Here is a 22,208-nt window from a genome sequence, read left to right as displayed (position 1 = left end):
ATAAAATCCTTGATATATGGGATTCTTGGAATTGTCTCAGCAGAGGGATTGGCTTCGGAACGTTTGAATCTGTTCCCGAATAACCCTTCATGAGTCAATTCATCAAATAGTCCTACAACCATGAGATGCAATCTTCTGAAGTAATTCCAAAAAATATCACCACTATTCCACTGAAATTCATAAATAGTATCTTACTACAGGAACGCATCTCTGAAAATTTCAATTCCCGGGAACTAAATGAGTTCATTTGGTTCATTTTCTTTGAGTTTAAAAGTGTTCCTAAATCCAAAATCCAGGCAAATGACCAAATCAGATAAAAAATGTCATAGTTAAAAGCATTTCAGATTTGTCGGTACCCGGGTACTCTGTCAGCCGGTTAAGTGGTTAAAAACGTTCTAGTTGTATGCATGTCGTTCTTCAATATATCTCTCTTTGTATGATAAGCAAAATATTGCACAAATTTCTTGTAAAAATATTCTTTAGAAAGTTGTACAAAAGCACATGCTAAAAACAGAAAAATATGGACATAATGTTTAGATTAATACCTATAAATATAGTTAACACAAGAATTTAATATTATCGGTCTCCCTAAAGAGAAAATTGGATTAAACCATTTTGAGCATAAAGGGCACAAAATCTTACTTTCGTAAGTCGAGAAATTTGTGTGTAAATTTTTTTACATATACCTAGCCAAATGGTATTCGGCCTATTAGCTTTTAGCCAAATGGAATTCGGTTAGGCGACATTCGACCCTCTTGACTTTTGATGGTATCCAGTGTATCGATATACGGCCTAGCGTCCAATTCAGAAAAAAACTGCTCCTTTCGGCAAAACGGCATTTGGTTATATAACAATGGGCTAAACGGTATCGACTAAATTGAATTCGGCTAAAATGACCGCACACTATTTTTGTTGCCGTTAGTTTGTTAATTTATTTATTTATCTATTTGATTACTCATTCATTTATTTATTTCGTTATGCACTTGTTTAATTATTTATTCATTAATGTATTGTGTATTGATTTATTTGATTATTTATTTGTTTATTTATTTATTTTATTTATTCATTCATTTATTTATTTATTTATTTTTTATTTATTTATTTACTTATTTATTTATGTATTTTTATTCGTTTATGTATTTTAGGAAAAGGATTTTAGGAAAACAACATCTTATGAATACGATTCATAGAATCATTTTATTATTTTGCCTAAGATTGATCGAAGTTGGTTTTGAGAACAAAATATTTGAAATTATTTGGTCATCTAGAAAAAGGACCTCAATACGTTGCAGCATACTGCGCCTACAGGATTCGAAGAACATAAATTAATTTTAGTCGATTTTTTAATCTTTAAGGGAATGTAGTCTAGGTTGGGACGGGTTTGTTTAGAAGTTGATATCTTGTTTTCATGACACAATTTTTAGCTTGTAGTGCACCATTTTGTAGATATGATATGTGACTTAATGTCTGCGAATGCAAGGTGTTTACTTGCAATTTTAAATAAGTCTCGTAATCTATTTTCTGCATGATGGTAAAATGGCTAAAAAAAATTGTTTCGTATAGGTTGGAACACTTCAAACAATTTAAATAATTAAAAACAATTTATACTTATTTTTTAATTAATATTTATTTGTTAATTGGTGTTTTAGAATAAGAATAAGTAACTGAAAGACTTATTTACTTTCATTTGACAAAGTTAGTTCGAATCACAGTTTTTACATGTAAAACTTGTACGCAATCTTGTACGCATGCGTAAGTGCATGGTGTCCCAACCTATACGATACGCTTGTTCCAACCTATTTTTCAAAGAAAGAAAAATCCAATGAAGCAAACGCAAAACCCAGATCGGTAATAACATCTCAGTTATTTTTTAACACTTTAAAATTATTTACGTTGCAATTTTTATGAAAAAGATTCAATTGAAGATGGGCCAAAAATCAGCACAACAAAAAGTTTTTCGCTCGTTTTTTGACACTGCTCAGTGCAGCTGTGACAAGATTAAACTATAACTTCAACTTGGCATAAAAAGTGAGCTACAACCGAGTCTAGTATGTGCTAAAAATAATAGATAGCAACACTGCACTGAACGAAAATATCGAGCTGTCCCAACCTATACAGCGTCCCAGCCTATACGACAATCCCTTACATAGTGTAAAACACACAAAATATCCGCTTTAATACTTTACTCGCTTGAATTGTGAAATACAAGGTACCGCCATCAAACTGCAACTGCACCAACCACCAAACGATCCAGAAGTTCTTGAATTTACTTACAATCAGCATACGTACGATAAGACACATTTTCAAATTTTCAGCGCAAAGGTATAATCCGCCGTGCGCCAGTGGGATGGTGATGTCGTTGAAGAACAGTGCGAATAATAAAGCACCCCGATTGCTTCCTTGGGACACGCCAGAGAATGGAGAAAATTGGGCAGATTCTGTCGAACCACTTGAAATTTAGTTGTTTGAGAATGATAATGATCAATGAGAACGACCTCTCCTGTTGCTACAGCTACAATCGCTTTTGTAATGTTGGTATCGTTGAAAAAATGTCACACGTGGTTTAGAAAACGATCGGAACTATTATGAGTTAGGTTGTAAAGGATGAGTCGATAATTATAACGGCACTTCAGATTGGTTAGTAAATCGGGTATTGTCATCGAAATGAACCGCAGTAGTTCAGTATATGTCTTTCTTCCTACTTATATACGTCGGTTAAATTTTCAAAATGAGTAAGTAAAATGCTAGACTTTCGAGATTGAAGTTCTCAATCAGAGCCTGTGCAATACTTTTTGGTACATTTTTCTCACTTTTGCCCACTTCGTCATTTTCTTTTCCTCCTTCATCTCACTTCTGTACTTACAAAGTTCGCGCTTCATCGTAGCCCAGCATGTTACGGTTAAACAGGGCTCAGATCAGTTTGGTGGGTTCGTGTATATCTGTACAAAATCTATAGAATTGACCGCATACCACTCCTACGCGTTTGGAGTAGTATCATGAAGCAAAATTGGGCCAAAACAGCTGCTTGTAATCATTCTTTCTCAAAAACGGCGAAACCCGGCTTCGGAGGCACCCCGTTTTATTAATCTCCTCGTTTGTGTTGCTTTTGACGCAAATGGTTCAGTGCGTTTACCAAAAGTGCGTATGGTTTGCCAAATCAGGCACTTCCAAACGAATTTCGACAGCTACTTTCTTGAGGTATACCTGTCCTCGTAACTGCTTAAATTCCGCTTTGATGTAGGTCCATTCAATGACGCAGCACCGGTATTTCGTTAGCAGCTTTGTAGAGCAGTGATTCTCAACCTGGGGTCCGCGAACCCTTAGGGGACCGTGAAGTCGTTGTGGAAGGTCCGCCAAGAAAAATATATTTAGAATCTGAAAATAACATATTGATAGCATACAAAATCGATGCTTATCCGTGGGGGTCCGCAGCAAAGGTTGAGAATCGCTGATTTAGACTATAATGTCCGATGATGAATAAATAAATAACATAGGGTTAGAAATGTTTCATAAGAGGTTTTTCTAACCCAAAGAGGCGAATGACCTTAAGGTTAAAACTTCTATAATCAAAATAAAAAAAATAACAATCGGCAACACAAAGTGCAGTATGAAAACGGTAGAGTAAAACTCTTATACGACAATTGAGATACGACCACACGAACTGGAACCATGTAGTAACATGAGTTCATTATAAAATTTGTGTCGCTATACTTAGAGGTGAATTCTTTCAGATTAGCGTTTTGGAAGATTCATGTACGAAGGTTACTTTGTTATGTTCTGTTACCAGTCGGCACGCTACAGAAAACCCTGTACAGTAGATTCTAAAATACTAAACTAAACCACAAACAGATGTCCAAGCAGCGATGTTATCAACAATTGCTCCATATAGTATTTCTAAACCAATAACCAGCACCATTTATGAAGAAATATGTGCCTATAATTGTGACCTGTAAGAACAGGAAGTAAACAAGAGCACGCTTCTTGACAATATTTCTGTTTATGATTTACAACAATAAAGGGTAAGTCAATAATTAGATCGACACTTTCAAACTTGCGAAAACACTCAAATTTACCTCTTTAGAGAGTATTGTTTACACCCTTTCAATTGGAGATTTGTCGGGAAGATTCCGGTCGAGAAGGAAGAACGTCCTGCGTTATCACATCGCGGTTTGGGAAAAGTAATGACTATACATCATTTGACATTCCACTAAGTCGGTCAAAAAGTTTTGAATGCTTCGAACAAAATTGTAGATCATTCGGCTGTCTCAAAGGTCCTCCAAATTTTCGAGGAAAGGGTGGACCATGAGTCAAGGGCTGGACGAAAATCAGGAACAACGCCCAAAAAAATCGAAACAGCGTTGATTGTTCATTTCGACGCGAGACTTGGCCAAAAAACTTCATGTTATGTGAGGAGCTTACCAAATCGAGAAAAACGCAAGAAAAATGTGAGCCAAAACACGCGCCCACAAACTCTCTATAACAGCTGTTCTCAACCTTTTTCGTACCACGGACCCCTTAGAAATCACCCTGGGTTGCAACGGACCCCCACGGATAAACATCGATTTTGGGTGCTATCAATATGTTATTTTCAGTTTGTTAGGAAACAAGAATATGCGAAAGGACACACAAATTTATATACGCAAAGTTACATACACGTTAGCACACGTCACATACAAACGCACACGCGATAGAACACGTTAACGTACAAATGCTCGAGCCCTTCGCGATGATATACGCGATCGCGAAGTCTACGCCCGCACATAACTGAACAGTACAATGAATATCACATTCAAAATCACGACCCGCTGCAAATGGCCTTAAGCAGTGTTTCTAGTGGGCGACATTGCCTGTCTCGTCTGCAATTGTAGAGTGTGATTCTGACGGGGAGCCCTTCCGAGAACCTAGCTCTGCAGCTCCAGCAGGACAACTCTCGAAAAAATAAAAATGAAAATTCTAGAATTGGAAAAACTAAGTCTTCCCTAATCGATCGAACAAAAGTTTTCAAACTTGCATGGGATTTTTTGACAATCTATATATAAAAGATTCACTTGTTCACATTTTTGCCATTAGATTGCATTCTAGGTATCAGAACATTACTACTAGATAAAGGTAATTTTAGAACCTAAAACTTTGTCGTAGACTGCTAATCGATCTAATATCACCCGAAAAAGTTATTTAATTTAAGTGGCGTCTTAGTAAGTTTTGCAAAGACCTTGAAAGGACTTCAGAACTCAATTTCCTCAAAATTGTTCGTTTTGCGTGGCAATGGTTGAATTTAGCTTAGTAGTGTGTTCTGAAGAATTTTATTAAACAAGATGTGCCATATTTTGACTTGAGTTCAATATGTCACCACCAGCAACAGTTTTGAAACGGGATGAGATATAATGTCAACATTTTCAGAAGAGTTATTGCAAATAGCTCTTGGCGCCCCCTAGCAGCAAAAATTGGAACATACCATTCATCGAAACGTAACTATTTTCAGCAAAACATATAAATTAGAAGCATTTGGCCTCCAAATTAAAACCATGCGTAGTTAAACCGTGTTCAAAACAGACCCGTAGCGATTAGCAGCCTTCAGCAAATCCGTGGTGTTGCAATCCGTAACAAAATTGACCTGTTTCGGCAGACTTCGCAATCAATTCTGAGTGTACAGGATAGTTGCAGGTGCGATTTTACTGAGTTGTAATAATCTCTCCTATCTAGGGCTGGGAACATACTACAAGTGGCTTATGAGACCAGAAGTACCTTCCCCTGTTATCCACCAGACCAGGGTGGGCATCAAAACCAAAAATAGAACATAAGAAACTTTCTGTAATATAATCTTGGAAAGTTTCTTTTCTAATCACGGGTTCTTGAAAATGTATTATTATTGGGAATTGTATATAATTTTTATGGATGTACTGAGTGTGTGGTTATTTTGTATATCATGTTGAATTATAATCTATAATCGTACATATTTAATGGAGAAAAGGTGTACTTAAAATAAAACTATATCATACGAATGTAAATAATTGCATGTTTCCCAACAAACTGGAAAGCTAGATTGGAAACACCCATAAACCATTAGATTTATTTTTTTGTGTTATTATAGACAGATTAACTACGCTTAAAAACTCTAACGCCTTGGGATCGGAGTATATTCGTAACACAAATATCATTTCTTTGCTACTAACCAAACAGCCAAACCTCTGCGATGTATCTGAACCCTGAACATACTTTCATCTACTTTAACCGGCCTTCCGAATCTTTTCCCTATTTTTCTTTCTTTGTCCACTATTTCGTTTTACTTTTTTTACCACTAATGAATGGCGAATCCATCCTAATAGTAAATTTCTATATCTCTCCCTTTCTTTCCACCGACAGATATGGCAGAGTTCAAAGTGTTAGAATTATCACCTCTTCAGCGTATAACCCAACCCCCTCCACCTCCGCTACCGATGGTGTCAGTAGCGTTGATCCGGCGCTCAAGGAGCACGGCACCGACGGCGATGCCCACGGGGGTAGTTGCAGCTCGCTGCTGGCGGGTGATTTCGGCGATAGTTCTTCGGTGGCGAACCCGGCACCCTCCTCGTCCGCTGGTGGTTCATCGGCGGTACCTGCTGCAGGATCAGCAGTCCATTCGATCGATATTAGCACTAGCAGTAGTAGTAGTAGTTGTAGTCATAGTACCGGTAGTCATAAACCTAGCTTACCGAGCAGTAATGGTCTGGTCATCAGTGTGTGCGCGACGATCGCCTTCATGGACATTAAGTCTGCAGCAAAAGCACACACCGCCGAGCACAAGTTTGACGATCGTATATTGACCACGGAGTACTATGAACCCTCGCTACTTACGATGCCCCCGACAGTAGCACCATCGGCCGTCACCGGCAGCGCCAATTGTAGTATAACGACAGCCGGTGATGCTAGCAGTACTAGTGCTTCTAGTACTACAATGCACAAATACACTATCGGAAACAACAGTAACAGTAGCAATAGCATAATTAATTCAGGAAACAGTATTCAGTATTCTACACCCTCTGCTACTGCCTTCCTACCGTCGTCGGGTTCCGGAACAATCTCGACGACGGCCGCAGCTACCAATAGCAATAACTGTACCAACGGTAGTTTAAGCAAGTCTGATGCTTCCTCTGGTAGTAAACTGCTAGGCCATCCCGACGAACAGGGCTCATTCTATGAGTGTAGTAATGGCAATGGAAGTAGCAGAACGGGCAGCTTCAACCGTCTACTAGGTGGTGCCAGTGGGGATGGAGATCACTGTAGCTCCACCATTGGCAGTACCGGTGGTAACGGTCGAAGAATGTCCGTCGCCAGTTACTCGCGCGATCTGCTATTACTGGAAGGTCAGAGCGGGGGTAGTAGTAATCGAGGCAGGCCACGCGACCGGCAGCACTATCGCAACGGACCGTACGCAGCAGTGCTTCCGGAGAGGTGAGTGTGTTGTATTTCATCTTTAATTCCCAACGATCACTATCTTTTGGCCCCGTGATACCTCCTGTACTTTTGTTCGTTTTCAGAAGATGCCGCCCTCTTTTAGTTCCGATGCTAACGAGTAATATGAGCGAAAAAAAAAATCTAGGAATGGAAGTACTGTGTCTGACTTTGAAGACATTATTTTGTTGGTAGTATTTTGAATGAAGTACCTATCGCTAGATTTTGGATAATTTTCTTTTATTTGTTTGTTTTCTTTCAGTCGTTATTAGAACCCTTCGAACGTATCTGCTGTGCTTGATCTCATGCCATAGTTGGCGGTACTAGATTTCATTAGATGTAGTAGTTTCTAGTGATCCCATCCTCTAGAATGCCGTATCCTAGCTATTATGAGCAGTAATATCTAAGCTTTATCGTAGTCGTATCAGAATGCTTCCCTTGTTGTATAAGAATATTTTAGTTTATGTACCTTAGTTCGTAAGTCAGTATTCTGTAGTAATTGAGTTTTTTTAGTTATTAAGTTTAATCAATTTTGTATTATTTTCAGCTCTATAGTCGTTTGCAGTAAACATTCGATACAAAAATCAGCGAGGATTTATTTATACCGCGCAATCGTAAAGTATTTCGCCACACGAGAACGAGGAATGATCCTGCATCCCACGCTCAGCAAACATGCAATTGAAACGTGCTGCACTTTCCACTGCAGTAGACTTCAATCATCCTTATCTCGTTCCGCAGTCTATCCGTACACATGCGGACGCGGCTCGATTCGTTCGTAAGCTTTGCATTGACCCACATAAATTCCAATCTAAATGCTTGGCAACATGCTTCGCGGGAGAGAGAAAAGGCACATCACTTATTCAGGAAGATTTAAAATGAGTTGCCTCGGTCCGGATTCGAGCAGAAAATGTTTTTAGAAAAAAAAATGAAACTAGAAAAGGAAGGAAACTGTACCTTCTACGATTGCAGGCTCTAATTCTGAGCTCACCCTATCCCTACACACACATCGCATTCCCCGCTTTCATACTTTGATGTACAATCCTATATAACTTGCTCCAACCCGGACGATTCCTACGTCCCGACTACCACCTTCCCGTTGTGCAATCCATCCGTAATTCATGTGTGCATGTGCATCCACTCAAACTGGCAGGAATGAGATTGCTGCAAATAGATAAGCGTTTTTTTAGTTTAGTTGAATTTCGTTGTTGTCTGCATGTCTGCTGCTCCGATGCACTCAGTTCTGTCTATCAGAATGTTCATCGCCGCCATTGCTGCCCTGCGGGTGCACACTGGATTCGTTGGGGGAACGTAATGTGCTTTTCAGTTAGAGACACCTGAAATTCTATTCGTAGGATTTTTCATTTGCTGTTATTGATGTAATTTGTGTTTTAGGTAGTAGGTAGCAGAAATTTGCATGGTGATAGTTTTATAGTTTATGAACATACATATACAAAGTTACGCACTTTTCGTTTAGCTAGTTCGTCGATCGCGGTTATTTAAATATCGAATTGTAAGTCTTATTAATCGGTTGGCATCTTGCGCGAAAAAAAAGATTCTTTTCTAAAGCGCGCGGAAAAAATATGCGTTACTCTTCAAATCATATTACACTTTTAGAGATTGTAATCGAAGAAGATGCAATATCCGCATTACGAGATGCACAGTATGCTTAATTTACAGCTGTTCTGTAGCCTATTGGTAGAGCGTGGCAGGGTATCTTGAATCATGTGTCATCGATATTATTAATCGGTAGAGTTATCTGGGATGCCTGGGTAAATGCTACCTAGCCGTCATCAAACACATGAAATAGACAATCGAATACTTAGGGTGTTCTCACTGGATGTACTTGAATAAATAACTAAGTACTAACATTTTTTGTAGCTTTTTAACATCACCAACAATAACGATGACGAAATTCATACTTTTGGAGCAATTTATTTCAGATTTTAACTTTAACTACTAAGTTTATGGCAATAGCTAGAAAAAGTAGTGTTCTCCATTACAAACAAATAATAGATTCAGATTTAAACGGCTGAAATTAGCTGGCTATGTTTTCTAAAACCCATTGAATCATATTAGTGTGTAAAAGTCGGCTGGAACAGCAATTGTGACACTCAGACTGAAGTTCTTCTACGTTGTCAAAATTCGATAAAATTGGGTTTTACATTTGATGTTCTACTGGAATCTGAGATTTGTGCTTGAAGTTTTTAGTAACCTATTACGCTTTAAAAGACTAGAACTGGTTCTACGAAACGTGACTGCCTTTCTGACTTTTATTTTCGTTCGCTCGTATCTTTTCCTTCGAATCATGCAGTAACAAAAGATAGACAAAATATTCGGCATAGTTACCGAAATGTCATTTTTCGTAGGTTCGCAGTAAACCTATTGATCAGAATTTACAATGATTTGTGCTAAAAATAATGATACTATTCTAACTACTATAAGTATGTTTTGTTTCCTTCGGCGCCTTGATCCGCTCTAGCAAAAAGCAATGTTTTCTTTAATAAAATTGGAAAACTTGCTGAAAATGAATCTCGCGTCAACCTATTTATAGGGTTTGAAGTACCCTATCAAAATCTAATGAAACGTTGCAAGCTTAAATATTTTGTCTATTAACCAGTTTCTGATTTTCCCAAAATTGATCTAGGCTTGTCATTAGAATTGCTGGTTTTGCTTTGCTTAACTTAATTCGACGAAATTTACCGAAATGTTTCTAATGAATGACTATTACGAAATACAAAAAAAAGTCATCACTGAAAAATATTTGTGTGTTAACCTTGCAAATCCCACGGGCTAGCAGTGGTATTACGAAAAAAAAAACAGTTTTCGGCATAATATCTGGTCACCCTATGCAAACGACTTATTCTCGAGACGTAGTAGATGTTAGCTCTACCGATTTTTTAATGACCCAGTAACAATATTAGTATTATAGTTATTGATACAAATAGAATTTACGCGCATTTGGTGTATCGTACAGTTATATTTGATTGGGTTATTTATCTGCTCTTTTTAATTTGATGCATACTGTTATTTACGTTATATTGGCCACGAAATATAATATATAAAAAGATCTCACCAATATTCTGCTCTAACTTATAGTATGCTCATTTTCTAAAATCTTATGTGCATCGATTTTTTTTATTCATACCGTTTATTTGATAGGCACAAATGCATTAGCTTGGCGGTGCCAAATTCTTTTTTTTTACATTTTGGATATCTTAAAACTAGGAGGTTACAATGTTGAAATATTTTTTTTTACAAAAGAAAAGAAAGTTTACAGCTATCTTAAGACTAGAAATAAAATTCAATATACAAGAGATTTTTTTATGAAAATTTTTAAAACAAATGTGCATCGAATTGTTTCCCACCATAAACTTGAAGTTCCAATTTTGATCGCACATAGCAAAACTGATAAATCAAAGCGATGATACAGACAGTCTTGTTCATGAACGCATTTGGCCAAATAATTTGAAAGTGGCGATAAAATCACCATGCGAAATTGCACTATTCTCGCAAAATTTTCCGTAGTAGAGTAGAGTGGGGTCCAGTAGATCATTTTTTTTTAATGTCGATTTTGACAAATAAACACTCGTTGGAAATGTTCTGGCAACATTTTGGCAGTAATGATTTAATGTATTGTTTAATATTTTCCATGCTAAATCCAATAGGGTGTATTTGAAATCTAGGGGTACGATAGGTCATTATTATTATTATTCATTTCGTTTATTTGATAGGCACAAATGCGTTAGCTTGGCGGTGCCAAATGCTTTTGTTTTTACATTTTGGATATCTTAAAACTAGGAGGTTACAATGTTGAAATATTTTTTTACAAAGGAAAAGAAAGTTTACAGCTATCTTAAGACTAGAAATAAGATTCAATATACAAAAGAGGGCCAAAAGATTTTTTTATGAAAAAATTTAAAACAAGGGATTCACTTTGATATACAAGAGGGGGAGTAATAGTATTTTACGAAATATTTTACGGTTATCTTAAAACTAACAATATAGTTTAGTACACAAAAGGGGGAACAAATATTTATGAGAAATTTCACAGAAATCTTAAAACTAGGGATTCAATTCTATTTACAAGATGGAGGACAAGAGTTTCAATAAAGAGTAAAAATTATAGCTATCTTAAAACTAGGAATACAGAATACTAATTTGAATTTTTTAACTAAAACTTATGCTTGGTCAAGATATTCAAAGGGTGGCTTATTTCCGCATCAGTGTAGCAGCAGTTGTATCAAGGCCAGGGGAGAGACAGGGAAAGAAGAGCAAAACTTGCAACTTTCGCTCGAACGGCGGGGGGGGGGGGGGGGAGGGGGATCAGCGTATCAAATTTGCGCCTCAGTATAGTAAGTCGTCGAGTACCGGATTGGCGGATGGTATTCTTCGGACCCGCGGGGAATCTTTCAAAAGTCATCGGACCTCGAGTCGCTCTCGCTTCAGTTTCCTTCTATGCAGGCGTAGTGGTAAGGGCGATGGCGGTTACATAGTGGCACTCTGGAGCTGATCGGTTCCACAAGGCAGGAGGAAACTCTAAAAACGAGAAATAAAAGAGAGGGGCTAAATTGGGATATTTATCGTTTTTATGAAGGTATAAATAAGGGACATATAGGGGAAATCACGAGTTGCCAGCATATCTCGGACTGGTACATTGGGTGGTCTACCTCGGGCCCGAAGGGATTCCTTTAACTGAGACCTGGCGTCACAATACCCGGCGCATACCCAGACAACGTGTTCGATGTCGTGATAGCCCTCGTCACAAGCGCACAGACTACTCTCCGCAAGCCCAATACGCCGCAAATGCGCATCCAAGGTGTAGTGATTGGACATAAGTCGGGACATTACGCGAATAAAATCCCGACCCACATCCATCCCCCCGAACCAAGGCTTCGTTGATACCTTTGGGATAATCGAATGTAGCCATCGTCCAAGTTCCCCATTGCTCCACGAGGTTTGCCAACTGTTGAGCGTCCTCTGACGACAAATACTAAAAAATTCGTTGAAGCAGATTGGTCTTTCGTATATGTCACCATTTAATGCGCCCGCCTTTGCTAATGAGTCGGCCTTTTCATTGCCCGGGATAGAACAATGAGAGGGGACCCAAACAAAGGTAATCTGATAAGATTTTTCAGATAACGTACACAAGGACTCCTGTATCTTCCCCAGAAAATACGGGAATTGCTTTTTAGGCTTCACCGCACGAAGAGCCTCGATAGAGCTGAGGCTGTCCGAAACGATGAAGTAGTGATCTGTGGGCAGAGTGTCGATGATCCCAAGGGTGTACTGAATTGCAGCTAACTCTGCGACGTAAACTGAAGCGGGATCATTGAGCTTGAATGAAGCGGTGATAGTATTGTTGAAGATACCGAAGCCAGTGGACCCATCGAGATTTGATCCGTCAGTGTAAAACATTTTGTCGCAGTCGACTTCTCGGAATTTATTATAAAATATATTGGGGATCACCTGCGGGCGTGTATGGTCCGGGATTCCACGAATCTCTTCCTTCATGGATGTGTCGAAGAATACAGTAGAATCAGAAGTATCTAGGAAACGGACACAGTTGGGATTGTACGAAGAAGGATTGATGCTCTGTGCCATGTAGTCGAAGTACAAGGACATAAAACGGGTTTGAGAATTAAGTTCGACGAGCCTCTCGAAGTTTTCAATTACCAACGGGTTCAGAATGTCGCATCGGATGAGCAATCGATATGAGAGTTCCCAAAATCGATTTTTTAGCGGAAGAACGCCCGCCAGCACTTCGAGACTCATCGTATGGGTCGAGTGCATGCAACCCAAGGCAATGCGCAAGCAACGATACTGGATTCTCTCCAGTTTGATGAAGTGTATGTTCGCAGCGGAGCGGAAACAGAAACACCCGTACTCCATCACCGACAATATCGTTGTTTGGTACAACCTGATCAGGTCTCCTGGGTGAGCACCCCACCATGTTCCAGTTATTGTTCGGAGAAAATTGATCCTTTGTTGGCATTTCTGTTTCAGATACCTAATGTGACATCCCCAGGTACCTTTAGAGTCGAACCAGACCCCGAGATATTTAAATGTGAAAACCTGGTTGATCGTTGCACCCATTAATAAAAGCTGGAGTTGCGCCGGCTCACGCTTCCTAGAAAAAACAACCAACTCAGTTTTCTCCGTGGAGAACTCAATACCCAGCTGAAGAGCCCAAGCAGACAAATTGTCCAAGGTATTTTGTAATGGTCCTTGCAAGTCGGCAGCTTTGGGCCCTGTAACAGAGACCACCCCGTCGTCTGCAAGTTGCCTTAGCGTGCATGAATTGGCAAGACAATCGTCAATGTCATTCACGTAAAAATTGTAGAGCAGGGGACTTAGACATGAGCCCTGGGGAAGACCCATGTAGCTAAATCGCGATGTTGTTAAATCGCCATGCGAAAAATGCATGTGCTTTTCAGACAACAGGTTTAGCAAAAAGTTATTTAAAATTGGTGAAAGACCATGCTGGTGCAGCTTCTCTGACAGAATGTTGATAGAAACTGAAGCCCCCTTAATATCCAAGAAGACTGATGCCATCTGCTCTTTGTTAGCATAGGCCATTTGGATTTCTGTAGAAAGCAACGCAAGGCAATCGTTCGTCCCTTTGCCTTTGCGGAAGCCAAATTGTGTATCTGACAGTAAGCCATTTGCTTCAACCCAATTGTCGAGGCGAAACATGATCATTTTCTCGAACAACTTCCGAATACAGGACAGAATTGCAATCGGCCGATACGAGTTGTGGTCGGAGGCTGGTTTTCCTGGTTTTTGGATGGCGATGACCTTCACTTGCCTCCATTCATAAGGGACAATGTTACCCTCAAGAAACTTGTTAAATAAATTCAACAGGCGCCTTTTTGCAGTGTCAGGCAGATTCTTCAGCAAGTTGAATTTGATTCTGTCTAACCCTGGGGCGTTATTGTTGCACGATAAGAGAGCAAGTGAGAACTCCACCATCGAAAACGGTGTTTCGTTCGCGGTATCGTGAGAAGACGCGGCGTGGTACGTTTTCTGTACCGGGACAGAGTCCGGACAGATCTTCTTGGCGAAAGCGAATATCCAACGGTTTGAATATTCCACGTTCTCGTTGGTACTATTATGATTACGCATACGTCGAGCCGTACCCCAAAGAGTGCTCATCGCTGTTTCTCTCGTTAACCCGTCGACGAACCGGCGCCAATAACTGCGTTTTTTGGCTTTCATTAGACTCTTCATTCGCCTTTCTAACGACGCGTACTGTTGATAGCTAGCGGGTAACCCGTCTTCCCGGAAGGCCTTATATGCAGTGGACTTTTCCGCGTACAGCTCTGAGCACTCTTTATCCCACCACAGGGTGGGAGACCGTCCATGGGTATTCGCGCTGGGTACTGGTTTAGTCTGAGCTTGATTCGCACTGTCGAGAATCAAGCCAGCCAAAAACCTGTACTCTTCCTCCGGAGGAAGTTCTTGAGTGGATTCGATTTTAACGGATATCGCGGTCGCGTAACTCTTCCAATCAATGTTCCGTGTGAGGTCATACGAGACATTGATTGTTTCCGATGGTCTTGAACCGTTAGCAATTGAAATCACGATAGGCAAATGATCGCTACCGTGGGGATCAGGGATCACCTTCCACATGCAATCTAACTGTAGCGATGTCGAGCAAAGCGATAAATCCAACGCGCTTGCGCGTGCTGGTGGTGTAGGAATCCGCGTCATTTCTCCCGTGTTTAAGATGGTCATGTTGAAATTATCGCAAAGATCTTGGATTAATGTTGATCTATTATCATCATGAAGACAGCCCCATACCGTACCGTGCGAGTTAAAGTCTCCCAGAACTAGCCGCGGTGCCGGTAAGGATTCCGTGATATTACAAAGCGTTCGGTGCCCTACCGAGGCTCTAGGAGGAATGTAGATGGAAGCAATGCAAAGGTCTTTACCTTTGATTAAAACTTGACAAGCGACAATTTCAATGCCTGGTGTCGAAGGGAGGTTAATTCGGTTGAAAGAATAGCACTTTTTGATCCCCAAAAGTACTCCTCCATAAGGGTTTTCTCGATCCAGACGAATTATATTAAAGTCGTGGAAGTTGATATTTATATCGGAAGTTAACCAAGTTTCACATAATGCGAAAGCATCACATTTTAAACTATTTAGTAAAAATTTAAAGGAATCGATTTTCGGGAGGATACTTCTGCTGTTCCACTGTAGAACAGTGATCGAAACGGTGACCTCGTTCGATGACTTAGCCATCGAAGGATACGATCGCTGCAAGGAGGGGCCATTTAGTAGTCAACTGCTTCAAAAATGTTTGCACTATAGGGAGAAAACGTATCAGAAGGCTTTTAAGAGGATCAGTAACATTGAAAGCTGTGAAAATTAAGTCCACTATGTCAGAAAATTTCATTAGTCCGCTACTGGACTGAGTATCTGTTTGAAAAAAGGGGACACTTGGGGTTTTGGATGTCCCTGGAAGTGGTGGGTACTCCTTGTTAGAATTAATATTTCCAAGTCCTGGAGCAAATTGCTTCGGCTTTTGTACATCACTTCCGTTGGATCTATTGGTTGTAGATGGCGCACTCTGAGTGGACGACACCTTGGCACCCTTACGAGGCAATGTAGGGGAGGCTGGATTTCTCCTCTTCCTGGATTCCCCTGGGTTAACCAAAGATGTTCCCTCTCGTGGGTCGTCAGATTCTTGCTCAACGTTAGCCAAACCAGCATAGGGATTTTCGGACAGGACAGATGGCGAAGCATTCTTTAGCATTTCTGCATAAGAACGCCTTGAGCGTTCCTTAAGGGAGCGCTTAATTTTATCCCCGCGCTGCTTGTACGCAGGACATGATTTAAGAGCATGTGAAGGGCCCCCGCAGCAAATACACTTTTCAGTTTCTTTGTCGCAAGAGTCATCCTCATGCTCTCCTTCGCATTTGCCGCATCGTTTCTTATTTCCACAATATGTGGCTGTGTGGCCCAACTGCTTGCAATTGCTGCAGCTCATGACCCGCGGTACAAACAGGCGAACTGGTAGGCGAACCCTGTCAAGGAGGATGTAGTTGGGAAGAGAGGACCCGGCGAATGTCACCCGAAGCGAGCCTGATAGAGAGTAGGTAGTCTTACCTCCCTCGGTGTTTGCGGTATACAATTGTTTGCATTCTAAGATCTTAATCTGTTCAAGAGAGGGGTCCTTAAAGCAGCCAACCCCGTGCTCCAACAGTTCTTCGCATTTCAGGCCCGGTTCGGACACTACCCCATCGATTTCACAGGCCACACAAGGCACGTATGCTTTAAATTCCCGTGTAAAGCGCTCACAGCAAGCAATCGCGTTTGCCTGGCCGAGATCATTCACTAGAACACGTATCTTGTTTGCCCGAACACGTGTTATCTGAGCTACAGCCGGGTAATTAGCAGTCAGATCTCGAGAAAGTTTTAATATATTAACCGGTTTCTCTCCGGTCCGAAAATATACCACCCATGGCCCAGAGGAACCTTCTGGGTACTGCTTTATACGGGGAGCAATGCGAGTATTAGGGGGATCAGGGACTTCCATGATTACATCAGATGGTATTTCGCCCTCGGCCATTTAAGCACGAGGGCAGAGCGTTATATAAACGGGAATGTGTCTTATTATTTGATTTGAGTAAAGTAGGGAAAAGGAAAGAAAGCAAACGAGGAAAAAAAATAAAGCAAAACTTATCTGCAAACAACGTCGATTGTTCCGCACCAGCGAAAACAATGTACTGGATTTACTGTCGGCACCAGCAGAACGGCAGCTAACGAACGAACAAAGGATGACCTTGATTCACTAAAATTTACACACCGAACAGCACTGTGAAATATAACGATCCGTTCCGTTCAAAGGTTGGGAGACGTATGATAGGTCATTATGTTCGAGGTTTCATAAAACAATGTACACGCCTAGCAAATCAACTATTCAACTTATATTTGAAGAGTATTAGCACTGCTAACTATTTAAAAAATAATAACACAAATTATAAATAGAATCCATTGACGTCATTCAGATAAGACAATGAGGAAGTGGCAAATGGTATGAAAAATGATGAGATAGCTGCGCCTGGTTTTGTACTTCTGAATGACTTCTTCGGTGTCCTCGTCGTCACCACAGTGCAGAATGGAAGTTGTGCATGCCGGCTTACGTTGTTGCTTAGCTGTGGGACGACCTCGTTTGCGCTTCGGAGCATTTTTTTATTCCTTTCTTTTTCGATTATCTACTTTAACAACACCTTAAATTATTATGTTGTTAACTTTCGCAAAATATCCGACGCGCTTTCATTGATGATCAGCACTGTCCTTTCACACGATCACGCAACGTTTCGAATGGAGCCTTGAATTGTTTAGAGGTTGATCGAATACTGGCGCCATCTTGAAAAGCTGTAATTGCGTTCTTTATGTCCTCTTCGCTGCGTTTTTTGCACATTATTACGCACCAATTTCTGTTGAATTGATTCAAATTTACATTATATGACCTATCTTGCCATCAAACGAATGTTTCATATTGACGACGGTATTTTTTTCAAAACCAAAAATATCGAATATCTACCACAAAACGCGTGCTCCACATTGATTTTTACGTAAGAAAAAAATAATTGGAAATTTTTGCGCTATAATTGAATGTAGGGGAGACCGAGGAGGGTTGAAACAATTTTTTGTTTTTGTTAGATTAATGGACAAAAACTGTCATTCGATCATAGCTTATTTTTTAATTTCTTACTTCTGCTTATGCTTTATCAAATTACATCAGAATATCTGGTACAAATCAATAACAAAGCATCAATATATTGATTTTTGTAACAATGTTCTCTTTGTTTCAACTCTTCTCATACCGAGGTATGTTGAAACAGCAACTTTAAATATTATCAAAATGTTTTCTAAGGCATCAAATGTTACAATTGTGTCATTTTTATTCGTTCACACTAAGATAATTCCTTAAAATGACATGCATTCTTATCAATATTTTTCACAGTGTGTATCTATGTATGAACTGATAATTGTTTTGAAAATTAATGTTAGATTTTAGTTACAAATGCAGGAATTTCTGCACCTATCCCAACAGTAATAACAGTAAGATACTTCACCTAACCACTAATTAACTATAACTGTAAAATCAAGGAATTTGATGCCCATTTTTCATATATTTAGTGATGTATTACTTTCCAACCACTTCCCCTAGAACATTCTAAATTTATTAAAATGGTTGATATGACAAGTGATACTACTTATGACTACAAGTGATACAAGTTTATGAAAATAGTTAATTTGGTATCCATGGCGGTAGTATTTAGTTCGTGTTGGATTATGGTCACTTCGCTCTAAGATTCAGAAGTTGATAGGAGTAAACGATTAGAACAAATGCATATTCTGTGGTTTTAAAAGACCTAGATCTAATAAATTGAGAACGTTGACCACTGTTGTCAATTCAGGAAAGAAGACTCTTGATTATCATTATATGTTTAGGGACGTTAATGTGATTATACCATTGCAATAAGACTATAAGTTCATCATCGAGGAGAGTCGAACCAAGGTGTTTCAACTCTCCTAGATCGAGAAGTAAGGCTTAATCCACAATTTACAATTTATACATCGAAAAGATAGAAAGAAAGTCATACAATTCATAAATGTTAACTATTAGACTGCATAATAGTGATATTTTCATGATCGAACATTACTTAATATCCAATTTATACCAATTTGAAGAATATAACAAAAACTTACTTTTGCTCATTTTTTGTAGTGTGTTTACCGTAAATACTCAACTATTCATTTAACGTAGCTGGAGTGTATTGGAGGGTTTGTGGGCCCGATATAAATAAAACAAATGCATTGTTGTTTTTTCCCTAACGGTATTGTTTCGCTAGTAATGGGCACTGTTTCAACTCTCCTCTGTTTCAAATGTCCTCGGTTTTCCCTACTGTACTGAGGACGAAATTTTCCAGATCTACACGCGAAAAAATAAAGGACTCCGTAACTAATACAATTGATTCACGCCGAAATGGCAGTCGTCAAAGCTGTTCTATGCCATGTAGCTAATTCACGCAACATGAGCGACCTCTGTAATAACATAGCATAGATAATCTCATATACCTACTGTACCCCCATATCTATTTGACCCCGTTCTACTAGACAGGCAGTAGACGCAACCTGGTTTCAACTCACAGTTAAAAATATTTTCATAAAAACAAAATAGTTTTGTTGAAGCAAAAAGTGGTTTGTTCTAAACTGAAAAAAAATTGTCTTCAAAAACCTCATGTTCATGTCTTAATACTTTCTTCATATTGCTGAATGGGCCCATTTAGGGATAAAATATTTTTAAACAATTTTTTATTGTACTTTTTCCGCGTAGAATTTATTTATTATAGTTTTTTATACATATAGAATAATTAATGAAATTTTCCGTTTTTTGTAATTCGATTATCTGTTTTTTTTTCTGTGCTGGCTGTTCAAAAGGTGCGGCGCTGGTTTCATAAGCCAATCGTCGTATGTTCGAGGTACAATCAGGAATGATTCTTAAAGCAATTCAAACAACCAGCCACTAGTAATGTCCTGCACACTAAAATCAGCTGCGAAGTCTGTCGAAACAGAATGTGAAATTCCACTACGGAATGTAGTATCAAGGCTTTACTTTGCCTTTTGAGTAGTCCCACTGTCTCTCGTGGGTCTTTCCTTATGCACCTTAGAGGTGAGATGTGTGTCTATCACTATACGGAATTTCGCATTATTAAGAATATTTCTAAATATTGTGAAATATGCTTGTCTTCTTTGTCACAGTGAAGTTTTTATAAGACGCTTCCTTGAAGGTATTCGTTCAGTATTTATCATTAACAGTTTATACGATGTTCAACTTTTCCGGGATAAGATGAGTCCTAAAATTCCCCGTCTCCTTAAATATGGTGAAAATAATCTTTCCGATAAAATTTAACTGATCCGTTTCTCCGGAGAGGGGGATATTGTTTTTATTTTTGTGGAAATTAACCAAACTGTCAAAATGTGCATTCCATTACTAAGAAAACCGAAAACGAAGTAGAATAGACTTGTTTTGTTGTTTTTGATGACCACCAGCTAGGCAGCGAACACAAAGAGGATACCGCGGTAAACTCATTAGCTCATTCTTCGGCGGGTTTACAACTCCGGAGAAATTGTGTGATAACTTTAATAACTGTTAATAACTTTTTATACGAAAGTGATCTTTTTAATATTATCGAAACGGTGAATTATCCGGACTCATTTACTCATATAAGTAATAAATGCAATGTCTGATCCTTAACGAAAGTAAACGTCATTCCTTTCAATCCTAAACTAATTAATCTGTCACTTATATGTGCTCCTTAGCTGTTGAGAATTTGAAAATATCTCTAAAATAACGATCGTTATCATGTACTGTCCTTGGAAACATGGTAATCTATACAATTCGAGCTAGATTACTGTTTGCTTAGTCATTTTCACAGTTTCAATTATTAAATTTTCAACGAAGAGTAACTGTAAAATAGATTAGGTTTAAGCTAGAATAATAAAATCTCCAGCTGACTGACGACAATTTAGCGAAATTTTACAGCACTCGACGATCAAACTTTGGTGCGCAGGTTAGATGATTTCTATTGTATCGGCCCACATTCCAGCCTACACTTTGAGCCAATGCCTTGACTAGAGATAATGGACGCTAGTAATCGATTCACATTTATAGGGTTGAGATGAATGAGGGCTTTTAGTCATACCTAGAAATGACAACCCAACAATATATTCAATAGAGTGACAAGAAAAAAAAACATCTACATCGGACCACTCGTGAGTAGCTTCGTAGTTCCAACACAAGTGTCTGATAGAAATTCGCACCAAATTACAATTGCTTAGAATTTCTCCATTAGATGGTTTTGTATTTATCAGAATATTACCTACTGCAATATTTTGTTTTCTACGACTTTATTTAGGACTACAAATAGATCCATCTTCAATAGAAAATGTCAATAAATTTTAACGAAGTTCTGTCTGAGCTGATTTTGCATGGGCTTTTTTGTGCGTGGGGAAGGTTTACAATTCAATTTCAACGCACTTATTTAGGCTTAGTTTAGCAGGATGGATGGATTTTTTTTTTCCCTCTGTGAAATTATAGTTCCACATTTCACCGTAGAGGGCACGTGAACAAGTTCAGATGAACGAATGCCAATTCTATAAGTGTGCAGAAGACACCTAGTTTCTATATCTCTCTCCGTTGAATAGTTAGTATTGACGGTTTTTACGCTGTGATATCGCGAATTTCGAATCAAAAGATGGTGCCTCTTATGCACTAAAATTTTTCCAAAAGTATCATTCAATTGAACGAACCTCTTTTTCGAAAAACATACAAGTTCGTGGGAATCTAATTTACCACTACCATGTGCTACTGCAACCACTAAACACTAATGATTATGATCACACGTTACTTTCATTGTCAATGGTATTACATATGGTAAAGCATAGTTTATTCTTTTATATTCATGCATTTATAATACTGCATCTCAAAAGGCCTAAGAGTTAATCTATTCCAATCTATATTTTTTGAAAGTGTCTGAAAAGTGCTTTAAGTGTCTGTATAGCTTTTACATCTAACCACAAACAACAGTTGTTTCATTTTATTACTTTTTTATAAAATTTTCTGGTGGGGGAAAGTTGGCACGGGTGGCAGTTTGGCGGTACTATTTACAGTGCAAAACCATCAACTATTTTTATTTCTTATTTTTATTCGGAGTGAGAAAATATTCGTGTAATTATGTTTCACGAATAAATTTACGCTA

General features: G+C 38.9%; 1 protein-coding gene across 5 annotated transcripts in view; it reads left to right on the top strand.

Annotated features, from left to right (window-relative positions):
- Positions 1 to 22,208, top strand: part of LOC131682428 (protein split ends) — a 283,675-nt gene that overhangs the window by 250,129 nt on the left and 11,338 nt on the right. For all 5 annotated transcript variants that reach the window (XM_058963880.1, XM_058963883.1, XM_058963881.1 and 2 more), the window contains one exon: positions 6,364 to 7,431. In XM_058963880.1, coding sequence (XP_058819863.1) covers positions 6,364 to 7,431 — 1,068 coding nt within the window. The remainder of the gene's footprint in view (positions 1 to 6,363; positions 7,432 to 22,208) is intronic.

Source organism: Topomyia yanbarensis, chromosome 2 (assembly GCF_030247195.1).
Source record: "Topomyia yanbarensis strain Yona2022 chromosome 2, ASM3024719v1, whole genome shotgun sequence".
Taxonomy (NCBI): Eukaryota; Metazoa; Arthropoda; class Insecta; order Diptera; family Culicidae; genus Topomyia; species Topomyia yanbarensis.
This window is presented reverse-complemented; position numbering and strand designations above follow the sequence as displayed.